This window comes from Schistocerca cancellata, chromosome 8 (genome assembly GCF_023864275.1).
Source record: "Schistocerca cancellata isolate TAMUIC-IGC-003103 chromosome 8, iqSchCanc2.1, whole genome shotgun sequence".
Taxonomy (NCBI): domain Eukaryota; kingdom Metazoa; phylum Arthropoda; class Insecta; order Orthoptera; family Acrididae; genus Schistocerca; species Schistocerca cancellata.
In genome coordinates, this window is record NC_064633.1 from 322,033,724 (window position 1) to 322,059,010 (window position 25,287).

General features: G+C 43.8%; 1 protein-coding gene across 2 annotated transcripts in view; it reads right to left on the bottom strand.

Moving 5' to 3' along the window:
• The window catches only part of LOC126095021 (thymidine phosphorylase-like), a 190,002-nt gene extending 165,557 nt beyond the window's left edge, over window positions 1-24,445 (bottom strand). Inside the window, exons 1-2 of one of the 2 annotated variants that reach the window (XM_049909681.1) lie at window positions 24,340-24,445; window positions 6,760-6,888 (exon numbers count right to left, since the gene is read on the bottom strand). In XM_049909681.1, coding sequence (XP_049765638.1) covers window positions 6,760-6,877 — 118 coding nt within the window. In that variant the 5' untranslated portion in view covers window positions 6,878-6,888; window positions 24,340-24,445. Of the gene's footprint in view, window positions 1-6,759; window positions 6,889-20,829; window positions 20,891-24,339 lie in introns of those variants that run through there. The other variant, XM_049909680.1, reaches the window with a different exon arrangement.
• Between the last annotated feature and the right edge of the window lie 842 nt (window positions 24,446-25,287).

The following is a 25,287-nucleotide window of genomic DNA, read 5'->3' on the forward strand; positions in this document are numbered from 1 at the left end:
TGATGTCATATTTTTTTATTATGTGCCTGCTGTGCTTATTTATTTAAATTATAATTATCACCTGATTAGTTGTGCTGATATGGTTATGTATGTAAGTTATACTTTGTGATTTATCTGCTTGCGCCTTCATGTTTACTTATTAAGATAACATATGAACATTTATTTGCTTATGCTGATATGATGCTAATGACCTGTTTATTATGTAAGATATATACTTGCTGCTTTGCGTATGGATTGCATATTTACACATTTCTGTTTGGTTGTCATAACTACTCTTTAATTTGGTATATAGAAATGCTGATATACTGTGTACGGACATGGAGTTTAGGTCACACTATGGTATTAATTATAGATTGTTCGCTTGGCAGAGCCTCGTTGTAGGGATTGTGCTACATCCACTTGTTGACATTGTGTTCTCTACTGGTATATTTACTCGCTATTGCATGTTTTGCTTACGCTCAGTGCTTTATATTTTAAGATAAGAAAATGAACTGCTATAATTCTACGAACGACATTGGTACAAGAAAGTTCATTGAAGTCACATGAGCTCGAGGTTTTATGGAAGCTGTATAAATTTATGCTAATAGAAAGGAAGCTAACGACATGAAATATCAACACTAGGTTTAGACCATTGACAGTTATTACACTGCATTCTTCGTGAGCAGTTGAAATAGCAAGTGACACTTGACACAAAAAAAATACTCCACATTTTTGCTTCTGTTTTGCCATGATTCTTAAAGTGGTGTACACACTGTGAAATATTACGATTTATTCATTCAAAGTCTTATGTAATCATTCATACTCCGTACTCGTACTTACTTACTGAAAGTTATTCAAACTAAAGGCTGTTAGAGGTCATGGATGCATTTCTTTTATTTAATGATGGACAAGGTAACCAAAATGTATTTTATAATTCAGAATAAGTTGATGATTTGTGTCAGGTGGATTACACAGAGGTTGTGTGTGGACATTGTGTCTTCGGATTGTATGGGATGATGAACTGAAGTTTGCACTAGGATTTTATCTGTACTTGTTCGAGGAGACTGACTAGAGGAAAGAGTTGTTATGGAAATGAAATGATATTGGTGATAAGGTTTATATGTATCGACGTATTGAAGAGGTATTATTGAGGTATTGAGATTGTGTGAAGTTGATGATTATTGGAGTTTTGGTAGGCAAGAGGTAAGGTAAATGGTATTGATGATAAGGTTTATATGTGTCGACGTAAGAGGTATTATTGAAGTATTAAGATTATGTGATGCTGATGATGATTGGAGTTTTGGTGTATAAGAGGTAAAGTAAGTGAGGAGCAATTTTTTTTGTTGGTTTATATGGAACAAGGAGGATGAAGATGGCAGACTAGAACACTCAAGTGGAAGGAAGATTGTCTACACACACTATGTTAAATCAATAAGCAGTATATACTCTTTTTTGGAGAGAGGAAGTATTTGCGTATCTTGGCACACTGACAGTTGTTCAACAACCGTATATTTTGATTTGGCTTGGCAAACATTGGTCTTGACATGATGACTATGATGTTGACTAACTATTATTGATTATTATACACTGCTGCCACTACTACTTGAAACACATGTTGAACATCAAATTTTGACACAATTGCATTTACACAGTTAACACCATTCAATTACAAAGATGAGTGAGTGAGTTTTGTGTGTTTTCCTTTCCTAACCCCAAATAATTGGTACCGACCTACCTCCTAAATATTATTTTACTTGTGTTGTGGCTTGCACTGACACCCATAAATATTATAGGTTTACTTATATTTGTCTATTTGTAATAATATGACAATTATCTGATATCATTTGTGTGTTTATTATAATTTGTATGATTAGTGTAAGAGCATTGATAATAATTTTGTAAAAGCAATTGTGTGTGCATTCAAACTGTTGTTCGTGCTTGCACCTATTATCATTGATGGGTGCCACTTGGAAATGTTTAATTTCTGCTGATGAACTCTGATGAACTGTTTAATTATTTATAGTGAATATTATGGAATGTTACCTGCACTTGTTCAACATTGATGGGTGCCACTTGGAAATGTTTAATTTCTGCTGATGAACTCTGATGAACTGTTTAATTATTGATAGTGAATATTATGGACTGTTACCTGCACTCGTTCAACATTGCTGGGTGGCACTGATGGAATTGCTGCTACTGAGATAACGTCACTTGTTGCTGTCTGCACCTGTTCAACATTACTGGGTGCCACTGATGGAACTGCTTCTACTGAGATAATGTCACTTGTTGCTGTCTGCACCTGTCAACGTTACTGAGTGCCACTGATGGAACTGCTTCTACTGAAATGATGTCATTTGTTGCTGTCTGCACCTGCTCAACATTACTGGGTGCCACTGATGGAATTGCTTCTACTGAGATAATGTCACTTGTTGCTGTCTGCAGCTGTTCAACATTACTGGGTGCCACTGATGGAGCTGCTTCCACTGAGATAATGTCACTTGTTGCTGTCTGCACCTGTTCAACATTGCTGGGTGCCACTGTTGGAACTGCTTCTACTGAGATAATTTTACTTGTTACTGTCTGCACCTGTTCAACATTACTGGGTGCCACTGATGGAACTGCTTCTACTGAGATGATGTCACTTGTTGCTGTCTGCACCTGTTCAACATTACTGGGTGCCACTGATGGAACTGCTTCTAGTGAGATAATGTCACTTGTTACTGTCTGCACCTGTTCAACATTACTGGGTGCTACTGATGGAACTGCTTCTAGTGAGATAATGTCACTTGTTGCTGTCTGCACCTGTTCAACATTACTGGGTGCCACTGATGGAACTGCTTCTAGTGAGATAATGTCACTTGTTGCTGTCTGCACCTGTTCAACATTACTGGGTGCCACTGATGGAACTGCTCCTACTGAGATAATGTGACTTGATGGTGTCTGCGCCTGCTCGCCATTGCTGGGTGCCACTGTTGGAGCTGTTTAAATACTGCTGATGAAATGTCATGGAACTGCTATCTGCACCTGTAGACCATTGCTGGATGCTACTGTTGGAACTGTCAACTACTCTGAGGTGTGCTACTTGTTTATTGAACTACTGAAAAGGTTTTATGTGAGTATTTGTATAAACTGATTTTTTGTGTATTTACTGTTTATGAAATGTTATGAGACTCTTACCTGCACCTATTCGTCTTCGCTGGTGCCCTTGATTGAATTGTTTAACCACTCTGACAAATGATACTTGTGTAAACTATTATGTAAAATCACATGTACGCAAGCATTTGTATTCCTTACTGTATTTTATATATTAGGTTATTAAAGGGTCAGTGCAAAGCCAAAATTTATTTAGTTATGTGATATTTACTTATTAATATCATATTTTATTTTTGTCTGTATTTTTTGGACGAATTTGGTGGTATTTTCACCACCAATGCTGGCAAAAATACCATCAAATTCTAGTCCGTGGAGGAGGGGTATATGAAAGGTGGCTACACTGAGTCACAGTGCCAGAGATTGCGCCAAAGATTATTATTCCGCCGCCTCCACTGGTGCAGTAGTAGTTCAGAGGTTGCCGTGGTGAGGACTTGTTGAGAGGATGTCGAGAGTAGTACTAGTTCATAGGATCTCGTGTGCAGTTGTTGTTCTGTTGGGCGAAAGAGTAGTTGCTGTTCGGTTGGTGTAATGTATAGATGGAAGATGTTGCAATGATCACAGTGTATTTTTCGTCAATATATATGGAGGTAACAAAAAAATTTTTGTTTCACATTTCTTTAATGACAATGCCTCATGGTCACAGGTTCAGTCAACAAAGCATCTGACTCGTGTTCATGTATTAGACTTGTAATTCTGGTTTCTAAGTGCGATTATAGTATTTCTGGTTTTTTCAATTAGTTCATTGTAAATGGTGTTTAAAATTTCTTGTTGTATTGAGGAAGAACCGTGCCAGATACAGGTACGTTGAATCACACTACCACACACAGAACAGTTACACTTGTGCTTTGTTGTTTCGTAGCTTTTATAGTTGCAGGGGACTTAATTAATCATATGTGTTAACGGAAATTTCCTTTCATTCTTTATCGTTATTTTATGCAGTCAGATGCGTACTAATACTACGCAGGGCCAACCGGTTACGAGACTTCGTAACCAGACACACAGCTACTAAAATTATGGCATACTAATTAAGCCCCAGTGCAAGGTGACCGAGACGTGTAACCAATGGCACCCCATACCATCACGCCGGGTGATACGCCAATATGGCGATGACGAACACACGCTTCCAATGTGCGTTCACCGCAATGTCGCCAAACACGGATGCGACCACCATGATGCTGGAAACAGAACCTGGATTCATCCGGAAAAATGGCGTTTTGCCATTCGTGCACCCAATTCGTGGTTGAGTACACCATCGCAGGAGCTCCTGTCTGTGATGCAGCGTCAAGGGTAATCGCAGCCATGGTCTCCGAGCTGGTAGTCCATGCTGCTGCAAACGTCGTCGAACTGTTCGTGCAGATGGTTGTTGTCTTGCAAACGTCCCCATCTGTTGACTCAGGGATCGAGACGTGGCTGCACGATCCGTTACAGTCATGCGGATAAGATGCCTGTCATCTCGACTGCTAGTGATACGAGGCTGTTGGGATCCCACACGGCGTTCCGTATACCCTCCTGAACCCACTGATTCCATATTTTGCTAACAGTCATTGGATCTCGACCAATGCGAACAGCAATGTCGCGATACGATAAACCGCAATGGCGATAGGTTACAATCCGAGCTTTATCAAAGTCGGAAACTTGATGGTACGCATTTCCCCCCCTACACGAGGCATCACAACAACGTTTCACCAGGCAACGCCGGTCAAATGCTGTTTGTGTATGAGAAATCGGTTGGAAACGTTCCTCATGTCAACACGTTGTAGGTGTCGCTACCGGCGCCAACCTTGTGTGAATGCTCTGAAAAGCTAATCATTTGCATATCACAGCATCTTCTTCCTGTCGGTTAAATTTAGCTTCTGTAGCACGTCATCTTCGTGGTGTAGCAATTTTAATGGCCAGTAGTGTATAAAGAGCACAGCCTGCAGTAACAGTGAAAGAAAGGGAACTTGTGGAAAAATGCTTCTGTTGGAGCAATGAAAAAGAGCTGGTTCAGTCCTGTGAGTGAGTGGTTCTTATCTGATCCCTGGAAAGAATGGTTTTGTCCATCACTAATGTGCACGAAAAATATTACTGGCTCATTATCTTCTGACTCCTGCCGTTTCAGAGGTAGGGAATGCAGCACTCAAGAAACTGTCAGCTAATAGTATGCGCTTGCTCCCTCTAAATCGTTCTTCCCCAGGCGACAGTCTACAGGTGGGCCGAGCTCGGATTCTCTCAACCCACCTCTGCACTTTTAATTTGATTAACTGAAAAGACCCATGCTATGAGGAACCGAGGGACAGAGAAATACTGAAAATATCCTGTGCCCTTGGCAGAACTGTCAAGGTGGCCCAGCCACTAAAAAAACTTTAATGAACTGTATGTTCAGATATTCCCATATCAAATTATGTGTATCATTCCAGAAAATAGCTCACAATCTGCATAAACTTTCAAAAAAAAATCAAAAGTAAAATAAAATATAAATCCTATTGTTTTTGGCATATACTGGATATTAATTTTAGTATTTTGTACAACACATAAAAGATTATGTTTGTTCTTCATATATTATTGAGAGTGCATGAATTAATAACTGGAAATAAAAGAAAAAGGACTGTAATCAAGAGCTGAAAAAATATGTCTTTGCAGGAATTTTACTTGTACTCTATGTTTACTTTGCATTTCCTTGCAAACTCATTGATTATATCTTTGAAGTCCAGTTGAGCAGCTGTATCGAATTCGAAAGATAAGGTAGCAAAATTTCATTGTTTGCCTGCGTCCATGCTCGACCTTAAGTAGTTTTTATCATCATTAATTTGCTGGTACTAATTCACATGATGCTGTAGTGACTGACATTGTCATAAATATCCTCAAAGCTTTGAGGAAACCTTCAAAATATCCACATGAGAAACTGTGTCAATGCTCTTAATCAGCTCCCTCATCTGGAACTTGAAAATAGCTGTATCATTAACTACTTCCGCTTTATCCTATCTCTGCTATATTTAGCACCAAAATAGGCTGCAAGATAAGATTCAGAGGTCTTAGATAGGACGTTTTGCTTGTAGAAGATTAAAGCGACAAGAAATGGGGTGATGTGTTTTCTTTCCACTTATTAACTATGAACTCGGTGATAAATCGGCAGAAATCGGATGCCTATGGTCAAATTGTGTTTTTATGTCAGCGCCCGCTCCTCGTTCTTTGTTATCCTACAAAGGTAGCGAAGTAGCAGCAAGAAGTCCATGGGTGAGCATGATCGAGTGGTATAGGCAGTAACTGCATGAACTAGACGCACTGTTGCCACATAAACCACATCAGCGACAGATGTGTGTTCGGTAATAATCGTTTGTTCACGATACTTCCTATATGAAGTTCTGACAACAGTGCGTGTTTACAGTCGCGGGGAAAGACTTCTTACCGTAGACAGAAGGAAAGAAAACAAGTTGTTCAGAACTCATGCGCCTCTGCCAGATGATTCCTAAAAAAACCTTTCTTGTTTTTTATTTATTTTTATTTTTGTCCAGTGTTTGCTCCCCTCTGTGCCTGGGCCCTTGGCAGGGGCCTACTCGCCACGACCTCGCTACAGCTCTGTCCAGAAGCCAAGAAAAATGCGTGTGCTCTACTTACCTGCAGGAATAAATCAATTTCATAACATACCTATTTGACAGTCTTCTGCTCTCCCATCGACCGCCATGTTTAGAAACTCCTTTATCTCCCCATCGGAGAGTTCCTCCCCGTCTCTTTTCTTACGAATGATGTCAGGAAGTGTCAACATCTTTAGTTCTCCTGAAAGAAGAAATATTTTGCTTGAAAAATAGGTAAATGGTAGAGAATTTCTTCGTTCAGTTCCAGCCAATGGTCACAAAGACATTGTTAGATTACCGATTCGTTAATAACACAATAACGACTGATTCTGGTATATGTGTTTATATGGGTCTTCTTTCTTGTTTTGATGTAATGAACACACCCACCGACGTACTTTGTAAATACATTATGGAATACGCACTGTTGGCGGAAGTCTGGAAGACGCACAATAATAAACACAAACGAGAGGTATACTTTTTGTTTATGTGGATAATATTTTCTATTATTATTAAGAATGAAAAGATTGTTTATGTAGACAACATATAAAGTTCGTAAATGACTTTTAATACAATAATTATATATATATATATATATATATATATATATATATATATATACTCCTGGAAATGGAAAAAAGAACACATTGACACCGGTGTGTCAGACCCACCATACTTGCTCCGGACACTGCGAGAGGGCTGTACAAGCAATGATCACACGCACGGCACAGCGGACACACCAGGAACCGCGGTGTTGGCCGTCGAATGGCGCTAGCTGCGCAGCATTTGTGCACCGCCGCCGTCAGTGTCAGCCAGTTTGCCGTGGCATACGGAGCTCCATCGCAGTCTTTAACACTGGTAGCATGCCGCGACAGCGTGGACGTGAACCGTATGTGCAGTTGACGGACTTTGAGCGAGGGCGTATAGTGGGCATGCGGGAGGCCGGGTGGACGTACCGCCGAATTGCTCAACACGTGGGGCGTGAGGTCTCCACAGTACATCGATGTTGTCGCCAGTGGTCGGCGGAAGGTGCACGTGCCCGTCGACCTGGGACCGGACCGCAGCGACGCACGGATGCACGCCAAGACCGTTGGATCCTACGCAGTGCCGTAGGGGACCGCACCGCCACTTCCCAGCAAATTAGGGACACTGTTGCTCCTGGGGTATCGGCGAGGACCATTCGCAACCGTCTCCATGAAGCTGGGCTACGGTCCCGCACACCGTTAGGCCGTCTTCCGCTCACGCCCCAACATCGTGCAGCCCGCCTCCAGTGGTGTCGCGACAGGCGTGAATGGAGGGACGAATGGAGACGTGTCGTCTTCAGCGATGAGAGTCGCTTCTGCCTTGGTGCCAATGATGGTCGTATGCGTGTTTGGCGCCGTGCAGGTGAGCGCCACAATCAGGACTGCATACGACCGAGGCACACAGGGCCAACACCCGGCATCATGGTGTGGGGAGCGATCTCCTACGCTGGCCGTACACCACTGGTGATCGTCGAGGGGACACTGAATAGTGCACGGTACATCCAAACCGTCATCGAACCCATCGTTCTACCATTCCTAGACCGGCAAGGGAACTTGCTGTTCCAACAGGACAATGCACGTCCGCATGTATCCCGTGCCACCCAACGTGCTCTAGAAGGTGTAAGTCAACTACCCTGGCCAGTAAGATCTCCGGATCTGTCCCCCATTGAGCATGTTTGGGACTGGATGAAGCGTCGTCTCACGCGGTCTGCACGTCCAGCACGAACGCTGGTCCAACTGAGGCGCCAGGTGGAAATGGCATGGCAAGCCGTTCCACAGGACTACATCCAGCATCTCTACGATCGTCTCCATGGGAGAATAGCAGCCTGCATTGCTGCGAAAGGTGGATATACACTGTACTAGTGCCGACATTGTGCATGCTCTGTTGCCTGTGTCTATGTGCCTGTGGTTCTGTCAGTGTGATCATGTGATGTATCTGACCCCAGGAATGTGTCAATAAAGTTTCCCCTTCCTGGGATAATGAATTCACGGTGTTCTTATTTCAATTTCCAGGAGTGTATATAAAAATCTCGTGTCACAGTGTTAGTTGTCATACTCCTACGAAACGGCTCGATCAAAATAAAATGGTTGAAATGGCTCTGAGCACTATGGGACTTAACATATGAGGTCATCAGTCCCCTAGAACTTAGAACTACTTAAACCCTACCAACCTAAGGACACCACCCACATCCGTGCCCGAGGGAGGATTCGAACCTGCGGTTCCAGACTGTAGCACCTAGAACGGCTCGGCCATCCTGGCCGGCCGCTCGATCGATTCTGATGTAATTTACATGTATATTCGGTAGGTCTGAGAATCGGTCGTAACCTATTTTTCATACCCGGAAGTGATAAGGGTGGTCCATCCCAAAAAAAATTTTTCTTGTTTTTGGACATAACTTTTTATTTTCGTCTTTTTATGACGTGGCATTAAAAATGCACACAACCCTAAATTTTCACCCTTCTAGCACCACCCCTTGTTTTTTAGTAGCGATTTTAGTGATTTAATAATTTTTTAACCCTGGTTGATAACTGATCAATTATCACTTGATCAACGGCTCGATCGATTCTGATGAAATTTTACATGCATATTCGGTACGTCTGAGAATCGGTCGTAATCTATTTTTCATACCCCTAGTGATAAGGGTGGTCCACTCCAAAAAATGTTTTCGTGTTTTTGGGACAGAACTTCTTATTTTTATTTTTTTATGAGGTGGCATTACAAAATACACGCAACCCTAAATTTTCACCATTCTACCACCAACCCCTATTTCTTAATAGTGATTTTAGTAATTTAATAATTTTCAACCCCGGTCGATAACTGATCAATTATCACTTTTATCACTTGATCAATTATCACTTTATCAGTTATCCCCTCGAGGTGTCTAGCGGTGATAGTCTTTCACTATTCGATAGATAGGTAATTGAAGAAAACGTACCAAAAGCAACAACTGGAATATCCCTCTTTGAATCGACGTAACTAGACCGAGAAGTTTAACTAGGTAGCACTGGAGATTCGCCAAACCGACATTTAGGCTTAGCACACACGCATCGATTTTTATAGTACGGAAATATATTGTACGATCAAACTCTTTTAGTGGAACAAAGAAGTTCCTATGCTCTCCTTTGCTCCTCTAAAGGAATTTAATTGTACAATATTTTTACTTACAATAAAAATCGATGCGTGTGCGCTTGGCCTTATTCATAATTCTGGCGAACACGTTTCGACACTAAATTGACGCTATGTTGGTATGTTCATGGACGAGCAATGTATCGGCTGCAATTGTTAAATCCGCGCGATCTACCGTAGAAACGCTAGAACTAATAGTGGCTGATATTGCCGGACTTCCCCCTAAGCCTTTTCTAACTCCCTATACAGTGTTCGGCCATTATTATAGTTTGTGTCACGAGCTCCCGCCAACAACGGCTATTGTGTTACACGTATACATTATTCTTATAGACTTGAGATAATTTATATGGCAAAACAACGTTTGCCGGGTCAGCTATAACATATAAAGATCATATATATATATATATATATTCTTTCTCTCCCTCCCTCCCTCCATATATATATATATATATATATATGGAGAGGGAGAGAAAGAATTCTGTCTGTTGAGAAACAATTTGTGCTTTGATTTTACATTACATTAATAAAAAAGATAACTGACAAAAACTTTACAGTCTTTGAGCGTGTATTTAAAATTTGTCTTTTCTTTTCCCATTTGTTAACAAAGAAAATAAATATCCAGTATGGATTCGCAAGTACTGTAATTATTTTGCAAATCAAACAGTTTAGATCGCTTCATATATATCTTTATTTACTACGACGTTTCATCACATCGGGGTATGGCGTCAGTATCAATAAAAGATATGCATAATCAGGGTGGGAAATTCACGAATCAAATAAACAAATACTTAAGAAAAGTATTTATAAGGGTCGAAGTTCCGATTAGGCACAGGTTTTATTGATACTGACACCGAATCTTGTTTTATAAGTTCAAAGTTTTCATCTGATGATGACAGTAGTTGAAACGACGTACTAAATTAAGAAATATATTAAGCGTTGTAGATGGTGTCAATCACAGGAAATTCTTGCTGTATTGTTGAATTTGAAGATGGCCTACGTCAAGCCAAAAACCCAAAACGACAGTTATTATTTTACATTATTGTGCTTAAAACAGAGAGAAACGTATCGTGTTGGCACTAGTTCCTGTTCAGGGGAGTAGATACACACAAGCGCAAAGAAATTAAAGGGTCAGTTTTTAAAACGGAATGTGTAACGTGATGGGAAGATCGTCACACCTCCCCTTACCTATATCTTACCTGTTTTCTTGACGCCTTTGGGACGAAGGTGAGAACCCCGACTCCCAACAACGAAATAGTTCGAATTCCTTTACGGCGGCTGAGGAAAACATTTCGGACACACCGCTGCAGTGAATGGACACGAAAAGGCAGGGTCAAAAACGACAGTACGTAGTGAGATGTGCAACAGGACAAAGTTCTTGAGAACTTCCAGGTGATTCTACCCTTCTCTAAAAACATCGTGGGGCTGCAGTTCCATTCAATGTGATCTCTCATTCCTTCAGGGTGTAGCGTGACCACAATTTTCTTTTCTCCGGTAAACTGACTGGAAAGACTAGGAACTGCTCGAAACCATTCAGTGAAATCTGAATGTGATGTGAAGCAGAAAAGGGTGTTCAGGCTTCCTTATCCCTCTTTTTTCGCACCTTCCTGTGGTGTGTGCAAGATCGCCGTGACATTGACATGTACATGAATAAAATGGTAAATGATCCATGTAAGATCCCCCCCCCCCCCACCCAATTCGACAACCCCGCCGGGTGTTAGCTGCGCACCTTTGTTCATCACTTTAAAAATGTCCTAGTACAGAGATCTCCAATCAGCGAGTCCTCTCAGATTTCACATGTGTCCAGCAGACACTCGTGCAGGGGCGTGACGCCACTCACATGAGATGTATCGAAACGGTCGCCTATCCGCCGGCGCCTAGGACTAGGTGATTGGGGGTCTCTGTACAGTGACGTACTTAAAGTGTCCAACAAAGGTGCTTACACCACAGGAGGTCGCGAAAAAGTAGCCATGAAAAAGCAAACACCCTTCCGAGCCTCAGTACAAGTTCAAATTTCTTCAAATGACTCTGAACGGTCTCTGGTGGTTCCACACTGTATACCACAGTAAAAAATGGCGTCTCACTGCATTACAAAGGGGTGAGGTCACGTTAAATGGGATTTCAGCTCCATGATGTCCTTAGAGAAGGGTTGAATCCTACAGGGGTCTCAGTAGTGTGTAAGGCTGTCGAGAACTTCGTTCTGCAGCACTGCAAACTGTCGTTTTCAAATTGGAAACTTGGGAAAATGAATGACATACGAGAAACAGTGGTTTAATTCACCCCGTTTATGACACCTCATGAAGCCTTTTCGTGTCGTTTCTGACCAGCGGTGTGTCCAAACTGTTATCCTCGGTCACCTATTAAAAAACCGCGTGATTTGAATAATGTGTGTTGCGGTTGTCATATACATCGCCGAAGCAACGGGAGAGGAGGTAAGATGTAGGTAAGAGGCGACGTGACGACCTTCCCATCATGTGACACGTCCGCAGTGGTGGTGAAATTATGCAGATTGGTTCAAATGGCTCTGAGCACTATGGAACTTATCTTAGGTCATCAGTCCCCTAGAACTCAGAACTACTTAAACCTAACTAACCTAACGACATCACACACATCCGTGCCCGAGCCAGGATTCGAACCTGCGACCGTAGCAGTCACGCGGTTCCGGACTGAAGCGCCTAGAACCGCACGGCCACCGCGGCCGGCGAAATTATGCAGATACACTAGCTGATGAAAAGTACACGAAAACCTCTGTGTAATTCGGAATTGACCATTAGATGTCACGAGAAGTGGGCCACAAATGTAAAAGAAATTGGGGAGTATTGCGTTATCTGCTGTCAGTAGAAAAGCAATAAAAGCAGAAAGGGTCGCGCAGGAGAGCTCAGTGACTTCGGATGTGGACCCGTCATTGGACGTGACCTAAATAAATGCGACATTTCAACCTTTCTAAAGCTGCTAGAGCGACTGTTGGTAATGTGACTGTTAAGTGGAAACACGAAGAAATAACCACAGTTAAGCCAGGACTAGGTGGTCTTACTGATGGACAGGGAACGATAAGGATTGGAGAGGGTGATTGCAGAAAATCGTATTAAATCAACAGAAGTAACTTGTGGGTTCCAAACTGCTACCAGCAGTGCAGGTAACACAATGACTTTATGTAGGGAGTTAACGAGATACAGTGGCCGAGCTTATCCTCGTAAGCTACTAGGTGGCTGTTTAGAAAGTTCTGGCTGATCAGTGTATATCAGCCGCAGACCGTATACATCCTCTGCTAGTCCGACGTCTCCCGCCTTCAGGGTCGTCAACTCGTCGCCCTCAAGTGCGTCTCTTCCAGAGATCGTGTATTCATACAATACGTTCATCGCATCTCACGACACAGTGCTACATTCAAATGGTTCAAATGGCTCTGAGCACTATGGGACTTAACTGCTGAGGTCATCAGTCCCCTAGAACTTAGAACTACTTAAACCTAACTAACCTAAGGACATCACACACATCCATGCACGAGGCAGGATTCGAACCTGCGACCGTAGCGGACGTGAGTGCTACATTCAAATATTATATTTGTTACAGCAGGCTCCACCGAGGGGGGGGGGGGAATTATGGGGGGTTTGGGGGCGGGGGGCACCAGCTATGGACGAGCAAGCACAGTAACATAGTCGCAAACGTACTTCCGCAAAGCACAGCTTTTAGCAGGCCACTTCAGTTGGTCTCGCAATTCTGGGCCAGGAGCTGGTTACATTCGTAGCTCACCAAACGGAACTCGCCAAGCCAGGACGCTTTGCTATGCTTCTCACTGATGTCGTGCCGTTACTCTACTCCATGCGGCCAGGTCCATCACAGACGCCGCCATATGCCATGAAGGATGACACTTCCCGCGCATCTGGTGTCAAGAAGTGAACTTTGTTTTCGTTATTCTCAAGAAATCAAAAACGATCTTTTAGTTGTTGTTTCTGGGACAAACATCATTAAGGACTTGCGCAATTATGTGCTCTGTATTGCAACCTGAGAATCGTCTTTTAATACAGCAGTCAACCACTTGGAACGTATAGGATGGTGAACTAATTACAATTTGAATTCAATAATACATTTTTAAAATGTTTTCAGTTTCACACTGCAAATTTTTACTTTCAGCTGTGATTTATTACAGTAATTACTAGTATGTATGAATGTATTTGTTCTTTCCAGCGCTACACTACGTGATCCAAAGTATCCGGACGCCCCGCAAGACATATGTTTTTCATATTAGGTGCATTGTGCTGCCACCTACTGCCAGGTACCCCATATCAGCGAGCTCAGTAGCCATTAGACATCGTGAGAGAGCAGAATGGGGCGCTTCGCGGAACTCACGGACTTCGAACGTGGTCGGGTGATTGGGTGTCACTTGTGTCATAAGTCTATACGCGAGATTTCCACACTCCTAAACATTCCTAGGTCTACTGTTTCCGATGTGATAGTGAAGTGGAAACGTGAAAGGACACGTACAGCACAAAAGCGTACAGATCGACCTTTTCTGTTGTCTGACAGAGACCGCCGACAGTCGAAGAGGGTCGCAGTGTGGAATAGGCAGACGTCTACACAGATCATCACACAGGAATCCCAAACTGCATCAGGATCCACAGCAAGTACTATGACAGTTATGCGGGATTGTATTTCATAGTCGAGCGGCTACTCTTAAGCCCCACATCACGCCAAACGACGCCTCGCTTGGTGTACCGAGCGTAAACATTGGACGTTTGAACAGCGGAAAAACATTGTGTGGAGTGACGAATTACGGTACACAATGTGGCGATCAGATGGCAGGGTGTGGGCATGGCGAATGCCCGGTGAACGTCATCTGCCAGCGTGTGTAGTGCAAAGGGTAAAATTCGGAGGCTGTGGTTTCATGATGTGGTCGTGTTTTTCATGGAGGGGGCTTGCACCTCTTGTTGTTTTGCGTGACACTATCACTGCACAGGCCTACATTGATGTTTTAAGCACCTTCTTGCTTCCCACTGTTGAAGAGCAATTCGGGGATGGCGATTGAATCTTCAACAAGATCGAGCATCTGTTCATAATGCACGACCTGTGACAGAGTTGTTACACGACAGTAACATCCCTGTAATGGGCTGGCCTGCTCAGGGTCCTGACCTGAAACCTATAAAACACCTTTGGGATGTTTTGGAACGCCGACTTCGTGCCAGGCCTCACCGACAGACATCGATAACTCTCATCAGTGCAGCACTCCGTGAAGAATGGGCTGCCATTCCCCAAGAAACCTTCCAGCACCTGACTGAATGTATGCCTGCGAGAGTGGAAGTTATTATCAAGGCTAAGGGTGGGCCAACACTATATTGAATTCCAGCATTACCGTTGGAGGGCGCCACGAACTTGTAAGTTATTTTCAGCCAGGTGTTCGTATACTTTTGATCACATAGTGTATGTGGACATTGTAGCACGATTGCCTTGTTTGTACCTAAATGAAAGTTGTTAGCAAGTCTGTATTTACGCACACGCTATGTAGCAACATAGGATCCTGAACCACAAAGAGGCCAGCATCAAAAACATACAAAATGAAATAATGTATCACTGATTTACTACTGTCGTATGAGCCCTCTTATAACTATAAATGATGCAGATTTAATTACTCTATGTGGTTATTAGGCAGAGTTTTTCGAGGGACAGCTGATACGAATTAAGTCAGCATTCGCTTCTCAGACTCTGCTCTTTCTCGCGTCAAATAACAAATGGCGCTCAGCTAAATATGAGGCACTTCATTTGGCAACATCTGTAATTTATGCACGACAAGCTAGTACATGTCGTTAGTGGCAGAAATGTACCAACTGGATGTGCCATTGGTTGTAACATGTGAAGTATCTGTCTCTTCACGATCTTTGCGTAAGCTAGGGAATAAATAGCGTAACATTTGTGACAACGAAGAATGTGAATATTATTGCTCTGCACTTTACTTACAGTACTTTAAGCCGTCCTCCTAGGGTCCTGCCAAACCACACACTCTAAGATCTAACCTTGATGACTACAAAGATAGAATCTACACCTGTGCTAGCGATGGTTACGTACTGAGCAGTGACATTTACGCTGAAGAGCTAAAGAAATTGGCACACATGTCTAATATCATGTAGGGCCTCCGTGAGTACGCAGGAGTGCCGCAACACGACAAGCCATGAACTTGACTAATGTCTGAAATAGTGCTGGAGGGCACCGACACCATGAATCCTGCACATCTGTCCATAAATCTTTAAGAGTGCGAAGCGGTGGAGATCTCTTCTGGACTGCACGTTGCAAGGCATCCCAGATATACTAAGTAATGTTCTTGTCCGGGGAGTTTGGTGACCAGCGGAAGTGTTTAAACTCAGAAGAGTGTTCCTGCAGCCACTCTGCAGCAATTCTGGACGTGTGGGGTGTCGCATTGTCCTGCAGGAACTGCGAAAGACCGTCGGAATGCTCAACGGACATGAATGGATGCAGGTGATCAGATAGGATGATTACGTACGTGTCACCTGACAGAGTCGTATCTAAACGTATCAGGGGCCCCATATCATTCCAACTGCAAACGCTCCACACCATTACAGAGCCTCCACCAACTTGAACAGTCCCCTGCTGACACAAAGTACCCATACACGTCCAGCCGCTCGGTAGAATTTGAACGGACACTTGTCCGACAAGGCAACATGTTTCCAGTCATCAACAGTCCAATGTCGGTGTTGACAGGCCCAGGCGAGGGGTAAAGCTTTTTGTCGTGCAGTCATCAAGGGTATATGAGTGGGCCTTCGGCTCCGAAAGCCCTTATCGATGATGTTTCGTTGAATGGTTCACTTGCTGACTCTTGTTGATGGTCCAGCATCGAAATCTGCAGCAATTTGCGAAAGGGTTGCACTTCTGTCACGCTGAAAGATTCTTTCATTCATCGTTGGTCACGTTGTTGCAGGATTTCTTTCGACCGCAGCGAATTCAGAGATTTTAAGTTTTACCGGATTCCTGATATTCAGGGTACAGTCGTGAAACGGTCTTACGGGAAAATCCCCTCTTCGTCGCCACGTCGGAGATGCTGTGTCCCATCGCTCGTGCGCCGACTATAACAACACGTTCAAATTCACTTAAATCTTGATAACCTGGCATTGTAGCAGCAGTGACCGATCTAACAACTGCGCCAGACACGTCTTATTCAGGCGTCGGCGACAGCGGCTCGGTATTCTGCCTATTTACGTATCTCTGTACTTGAATATGCCTATACTAGTTTCTTTGGCGCTTCAGTGTAAAACAAAAGCACTGTCTGCTATGTTCCAGTAGGTACTACTTTCCCGCCTCTTTGCCACTGCCACTGTCTTCTTCTCTCCCGGCATATTAAAGGGCGAATATGATCGCATGTCATAATTTCTAGAAACATTTTTAAAGGTGCTGAGGAAAACAGAAAAAGGCATCTGGTAGCCACTTTTGATTCAGACTTTTAAATAAACAGGAACATACGAAGTCTGTTCAAAAAATTCCGTAACATTCGTAATTTCGTGCCAATGGTGTGTTGGAGCGAAAAGCAATTGGCGTCTCTGCACACGCTTGTGTTTAATATGTAACTGTCGGAACTTTCAAAAATGGTTCAAATGGCTCTAAGGACTATGGGATTTGTGACGAGGTCCGGTGAGCCGGCCAGACTTTGGATGGTTTTTAGGCGGTTTTCCATTTGCCTCGGCAAATGCGGGCTGGTTCCCCTTATTTCGACTCAGCTACACTATGTCGGCGATTGCTGCGCAAACAAGTTCTCCACGTACGCGTACACCACCCTTACTCTACCACGCAAACGCAGGGGTTACACTCGTCTCATGTGAGACGTTCCCTGGAGGGTCTACCGGGGGCCGAATAGCACAATAACCCTGTGTTCGGTGTGGGGCCGCGGAGGGGTGAAGTGGACTGCGGTAGTCGTCGTGGGGTTGCGGACCACTGCGGCTGCGGCTGGGACGGAGCCTCTCCGTCGTTTGTAGGTCCCCGGTTAACAGAACGTAACATAACATAAAATAATTATGGGACTTAAAATCTGAGGTCATCAGTTCCCTAGACTTAGAACTACGTAAACCAACCTAACCTAAGGACATCACACACATCCATGCCCGAGGCAGGATTCGAACCTGCGATCGTAGCAGCAGCGCGGTTCCGGACTAAAGCGCCTAGAACCGCTCGGCCACAGCGGCCGGTCCGGAAATTTCATTGTGGGATGTCTGTTAGTTATCGTTCAGTGCTGTAACGAGTAGAACGATGTGTCGCACAGTTTGAGAATTACGAGATGACAGAGTTTGAGGAGCAAAGCATCTGCATTAAATTTTGAGTGAAACTCCGGAAAACCTTTACTGAGGCACACCAAATTATGCACGAAGCCTACGCCGATGAGTGCTTACGCTGTACTCCGTGTTACGAAAAATTTTTTAGCTTTTATTAAAAAAAAGGACCTTGATTCATGCTGCATTTCTTATGGACTTGACACGTTCCAAATCATAACGGTTTCCATGAGACTGATCAATGGAACACATAACTAACAAACTAAATAACGAATGGTTTACACGGCTTAATACTGACCTGACGGAAGTTAAAATGGGTTCAAAAAATGGTTCAATTGGTTCTGAGCACTATGGGACTTAACATCTTAGGTCATCAGTCCCCTAGAACTTAGAACTACTTAAATCTAAATAACCTAAGGACGTCATACACATCCATGCCCGAGGCAGGATTCGAACCTGTGACCGTAGCAGTCGCACGGTTCCGGACTGAGCGCCTAGAAGTTAAAATGGGTCAAATGGCTCTGAGCACTATGGGACTTAACATCTGCTATCATCAGTCCCCTAGAACTTAGAACTACTTAAGCCTAACTAACCTAAGAACATCACCCACATCCATGCCCGAGGCAGGATTCGAACCTGCGACCGTAGCGGTCACGCGGTTCCAGACTGAAGTGCCTAGAACCGCACGGCCACAACGGCCGACTGACGGAAGTTAAAGATGACCCTCGTTCAGGACACCTGACGTCTACCGACGACACTCATCTCAGGAATTCAACGAAATTCGTGTCACAGGGACAAACTGTTAATCTACGGTACTATCAGGAAGTGTCGCGACGCCTGAGGGAAAATGGAGAAGGAAACGACCTGAAAGGTGGCGAACAATTCATGGCTCTTGCATAACGCTAACGCACCTACCCCTGTTGGTGCTTGACTATCGCACAAGAAACGAAATTACTGTGCTGCCTCATCGTCCGTACTCTCCAAACCTAGCCCCTGTGGACTTTTTTTTTAATTTCCGAAGTTGAAAACCCTGTTGAAAGGAAGAAGATTTGCAGCGATAGATGAGAGAAAAGAAAATTCGCAGACAGCCATTCGCGCAGTCCAGCATAGGGTGCATCAATTGTGGAGGAGAGAATTTCAAAAGAGGCTGCACAAAAAGTAAATGGTAAGCGTAGAGAAATTTTGTGGATAAAGTTCTAGAATTTTCTGAACAGACCTCGTATTCGCATTTTTTATGCTGTGATAGTATTTTTACGCTGGTTGACGTATCCGTAGCCTGGAAGTTACAGTCGCGGACAGCCCTCGACTTAATGTCTCTTAACAACGTAATTTACACACTTACTGTCGGTACACTACCGTCTCGTTCTTGCTCGGTAGTGAGAAACCCCGTCCAAACGGAGCGCGCACGAATAAACCGTTACTTTTGATGTTCAGTCATTGCGCGAGTTGATTTATTGCTGCGGGGAACTGACGTGGTTTGCCGTCCACACCGGAAGCGCCTTGCTGCGCCGCACCCATTTTCCTGGTATTGCGCGGTGCGGCGCAGCGCGCCTTATATGCACAGAGCATAATACGGTTGCGCTGCGCACATAGTACAAGGTTTATGCTGCGGTCACAGTGGTACAGACATAGGCGGACTGCACCGCCGACCGACGTCGACCGGAGAAGCCCGATAAGGAGACACCTATCCGGACTAGAGATGGGCAAACTCGTTCATCCTTGGGAACTAGTTCACTGCTGATCGTTCTTTTTTGGGTACCGTTCATTTTTACTCGTTCACCGTTCATTTGTGCTTGGTATATGGTTCTTATGAAAAACTGAAAACTAGTAGTGTAGGTGACGGAAGGATGGAAGGCATCAAGAGGAGGCACTTGCCTCCCCCCTGGAGTATAGAGTTTTTATTCATTACAGAATTCTTACACACTTTTAGAAATAAATTCTGTGATCCTGCAGAACCTCTCGTTTAGCCAACCGTAGCCTTGTGTGGTTGATCGCAGGGAAATAATATAGGGTGGCGCACGGAAAACCGGCCCCGAGTACAGACTGCTCGCCAATTACGGACGATGTGTTGCCCGTTACGACCAGATACAACAAACAAACAAACATATAATAATTAGGCAGTGAAGAAATAACAAGCTAATGCAAGCAACAATTGCGAAACAATCGATGACGATGTGTAGAGAGCTGGAGAAGAGAACATGAAAATCTCACGCGACGCGCATGGGCTATAGCTCATGTAGTCTTGTAAACCTGTTGGTGGCTGTTTCCCAACTTAATAGACCACAAGTGTCTTGTATAAAATTCTTCGTTTCGACTTCCACTACATAGTTATGCTACGTTGTAAACAATAATCGCTTACACCCTATATATACTTCACGTCGTCTCTAGGTTTTTATGTTGCATTATTAAAGTTAATGCAGCAATAATAATAATTATTATTAAGTTCGCAGTAATAAAGTTTTTGGTTTGAAAGCTCCTTCTGAACAAATGTTTTTGAGATAATAAGTAAATACGATTTTATGGCAATCTATGTCTTCTCAAATGGAGAGGCACCGCTTTTCCTACTGAGCCAAAATGACCCACAACACACCTTTTTTTATGTTTTGTATATGAAAGATAAACGAAAATCGTTTTATATGAATTTTCTTACACTAAAAATTAGCAAATTATTGAAAGTTAGCTGCTAAATCAAGTCGATGAAACCAAAAAATATATGAATAACAAAAAAAACTTGCCTTGTTATGTCTTCTACTGTTCATCGATTTAATGAAGTGAGCTGATATGCCCATTTGTTACCTGAAAAGACGTACCTATTACATACAACGTAATTTTTATGTAATTTATGTAACTATAAAATACTTTTTGATTACCGGTCGTGGACGCTGAATAGCCAGAACCAAGTGCAAGAACAGTTTGGAACACATGTAAAATAGCGAGCGCAGTGAACGAAACGAACAACTGGATACTGAACTAACTAGGAGCAGTCGGCAGTGGAACTGAGACAGGTGGTCATGCGAAGAACGACGAGTGCGGCCGACGGGGACCGAGACTGAGACGAGCACGCGACCGAGGCTGGATCGAGAACTGCCGAAGTGACCGCCGCGACCGAAGTGAACTAGTCAACTATGAACCGATCGTTCCTCGTTCCCGGGAACTATAAGTAGACCGCCGCGACCTAAGCGAACTATGAACCGACCGTTCCTCGTTCCCGGGAACTATAAGTAGACCGCCGCGACCGAAGTGAACTATCAACCGATCGTTCCTTGAAATTCGTTCCTCGGTCCTTTCGTTCATCTTGGTGAACCGTTCCTTTGCACCCGTTCGTTCGCTAACTACACATCTCTAATCCAGACCATAACACAGGAATTCCAAACTGCATCAGGATCCACTGCAAGTACTATGAGAGTTAGGCGGGAGGTGAGAAAACTTAGATTTAATAGTCGAGTGGCTGCTCAAAAGCCACACTTCACGCCGGTAAATGACAAACGACGCCTCGCTTGGTGTAAGGAGCATAAACATTGGACGACTGAAAAGTGGAAAACAGTTATGTGGAGTGACGAATGACGGAAGACAATGTGGCGGTCCGATGGCAGAGTGTGGGTCTGGCGAATGCCCGGTGAACCTCATCTGCTAGTGTGTGTAGTGTAGGAGGCTGTGATATTATGGTGTGGTCGTATTTTTCATGGTGGGGGCTTACATCCCTTGTTGTTTTGCGTAGCACTATCACAGCTCAGGCCTACACTGATGTTTTAAGCAGCTTCTTGAATCCCACTGTCGAATAGCAATTCGGGGATGGCGAGTGCATCTTTCAATACGATCGAGCACCTGTTCATAATGCACGAATAACATTCCTGTAATGGACTGGTCCGCACAGAGTCCTGATCTGAATCCTATAGACCACCTTTGGGATGTTTTGGAGCGCCGACTTCGTGCCAGGCCTCACCGACCGACATCGATACCTCTCCTCAGTGCAGCAGTCCGTGAAGAATGGTCTGCCATTCCCCCAGGAAACCTCCAACACCTGATTGACCATGTGCCTGCGAGAGTGGAAGCTGTGATCAAGGCTAAGGGTGAGCCAACACCATATTCAGTTCCAGCTTTTCCGATGGAGGGCGCCAAGAATTTATGTCATTTTCAGCCAGGTGTCCGGATGCATTTGATCACATAGTATATACTGTCATTCTTTTTGTTGTGCCTATCTGCGACTCAGCATCTCAGCTACATGGTGAGCAATTGGCTTTCAGGTCGTGACCATTCAGCCATATCAGTAATGGAAAAATGATACGATACTGTGTGGGAGGCGATTGTCTTGTCAGTTACGACGATACGAACGAAAGGACAAACCAACACCCAGTTCAAGAGCGGAGAAAAATTTCCAACCCGGCCAGAAATAGAAGCCTGGTCCCTTCGATTAGCAATCTGCCTCGCTGACTGCGCAGCTACCGAGGCAAACGATTAGCAAACATTTCGAAAACTTTCTCACGCTTTCAATAGCTAACACTACAAGCAGTTGATGGAGTATACAATTTCCGTCCTGGATGGTCGAGGCGGACTGGTAGATCTGCTGGGAGGGGACCAAACAGAGAGGTCATCGGTTCCGTGGGATTAGGGAAGGATAGGGAAGGAGCTGTTGCGTGTCCTTTTAAAGGAACCATTCCGGCATTTGCTGAAGCGATTTAGCGAAATCACGGAAAATTTAAATCAAGATGGCCGGGTGTGGGTTTGAACCGCCGTCCTCCCGATGCGAGTTCCGTATGCTAACCATCGCGCCACCTCGCTCGGTAGGGTGGTGGGAGTGGAGGGAGGAGGGAAGCGGTGGCGACAGGAAGGGCGTACGGCAACGCTACACCATTGGAAATGGAAATGTGTGGCTAGGGCCTCCCGTCGGGTAGACCGTTCGCCTGGTGCAGGTCTTTCGATTTGACGCCACTTCGGCGACCTGCGCGTCGATGGGAATGAAATGATGATGATTAGGACAACACAACACCCAGTCCCTGAGCGGAGAAAATCTCCGACCCAGCCGGGAATCGTACCCGGGCCCTTAGGACTGACAGTCTGTCACGCTGACCACTCAGCTACCGGGGCGGACGCTACACCATTAACAACGCCAGATCCAGTTTAACATGCCCGCCTCGTGACGATACGGCATGAACGCCAAAGAAGAAGAAGACATTTCACAATGCATTACAGAACTTGGCTGATACGTATCAAATGAACGAGGAGACGTTACAAGTTCATTAGCACTTTTTATTAGTAGAGGAAAGGAAAATGAAAACAACAAATGACGTACCAAATAGAAGTGTAGCCAAACGCGACCAATGTACTGCACATTGTATGCGCGACAGATACGAATTCTCATCAAAGCATGTGCTGTAGAGACTGAAATTTTGGAGCATTTTGTATAATGTAATCTTCGTATATATGCTAAGATGGCATCTGTTCTTTCGGACATGTCCGAAAGAACAGATACCATCGGTCACCATCCAGCTCGTTACAATGAAATTACAATGAAATGAACACCCTTAGCTGCTTACAGGCGTTGACGTATGTGTTCATTTCAATGCAATGTAATCTTCGTATCACACACAAGGAGTATTTTAGTTCCCTATTATTTCCATAACATACGTTTGTGACAAAAATCGTCCTAGATAGCCTTTTGGGTATTAATCCTTCCTACGCGCTGAAAATGTCCATAAAGAGTGTTCATTGTTATAATGTTTTAAAGAATACAGAAGTTAGTCTACGTGTGACACCTACTTCAGTTGTCACGATTTAATGATACTACTTACGTTTCGTGACATATCTACAGTGTACGTTGAGTTTCAAAATCGATTTGACATACAAGTGACAAAACTCAGAAATATCCAGCAGCTATATTCATCCTATGAGTGCCTAAGGCAGTAGCACACAACCCGATACTTACCGCCCACTAGCGGGCGTTCAAGTTTTCATGGTGCGTGGTAAGTGGCAGCGGTTTTAAAAACATTTTCATTAGGTTCCCATAACATTTTTACTTAAAATATTTCGTAAGTAATTATTGTTGTTATATGATTTAACAAGTGGTGCTTCATAAATTTTACAAAATAAAATTATTTTCCCCACTTTATAAACCATCCTGCGAGCGGTTAGTAAATTTTACAACTAACAGAGGTAAAAAAGTGGGCACTAGGTATAAAAGGTTGACTACACCAAACATAATGTTTTCCAGACCAGCAGTGGACACAATTCTTTACAGTGGTACTTACCCTGTGGGCGTGGAGCTGCGGATCAGACGTCGTGTTCGCTATTCGCGAAGTGGCGTCCAACTGCAGCATACAGGCGAGACGCCGTCCTTGGGCTACTCGCCTTGGGCTACTCGTGATATCATCAGTGCAGCCAACATTTCCGCGTGGAAAACAAGTGTGTCAGAGACACTGCTATTGCTTTAGTTTGTGGAACGTCGTACGTGAAACTGTTGCATATTTTATTTTATTTTTTTAAACTCCCGTCCCGTCTGTCGACGACGAGGTCATTGGAGATGGGAAATGAATTAGTGCTGGGTAAGGCAGTACTTTTTTTATATATAAAAAAAGTACTCTGGCGGGAATAACCGAATGGCAACAATCCATTCAGACGGTTGTTGGAAAACAATCGAATCATTTGAGTGTAGTTTTACTTATCGGTTGAATTATTCATTCAGTCTTCTGAGTGTCACCTGTCTGTAAGCAGAACCGAGTCAAAACAATCGACTGTAGCTTTACAAGTGTGATTCAGAGGAAAATTATTTACTATGACGCAAATAAGGTATTACAGATATACCATTTTCGACAGAGTAACCATGGCGTGTAATGGACGCACTTCGCCGCTTCGGAGGTGTGAGAATACTTCCTGAAAGAGTTCTTCTGGTTGTGAATACAGCCATACATACAACGTGCGTTTCACCGCTTTAGCCATTCTGAAATGCTTGCCTCCCAGCTCCCAGTGCGTCTTTAAGCCATTCACACACACGAAAGTAATTCGGGGCCATGTGTGGTGAGTAGAGTAGGTGTTCGAGACGATCAAAATTCGTATCCTGTATTGTTACTACAGTTGAACGGGCAGTACCGTCATGTTGCAACAAAACACCTGCTGTCAGAAGTCCTCGTCGTTTACTCCTAATTGCAGGACGAAGGTGATTTCGTAGCAGAGAAGAATCACTCGTTACCGTTAATTCG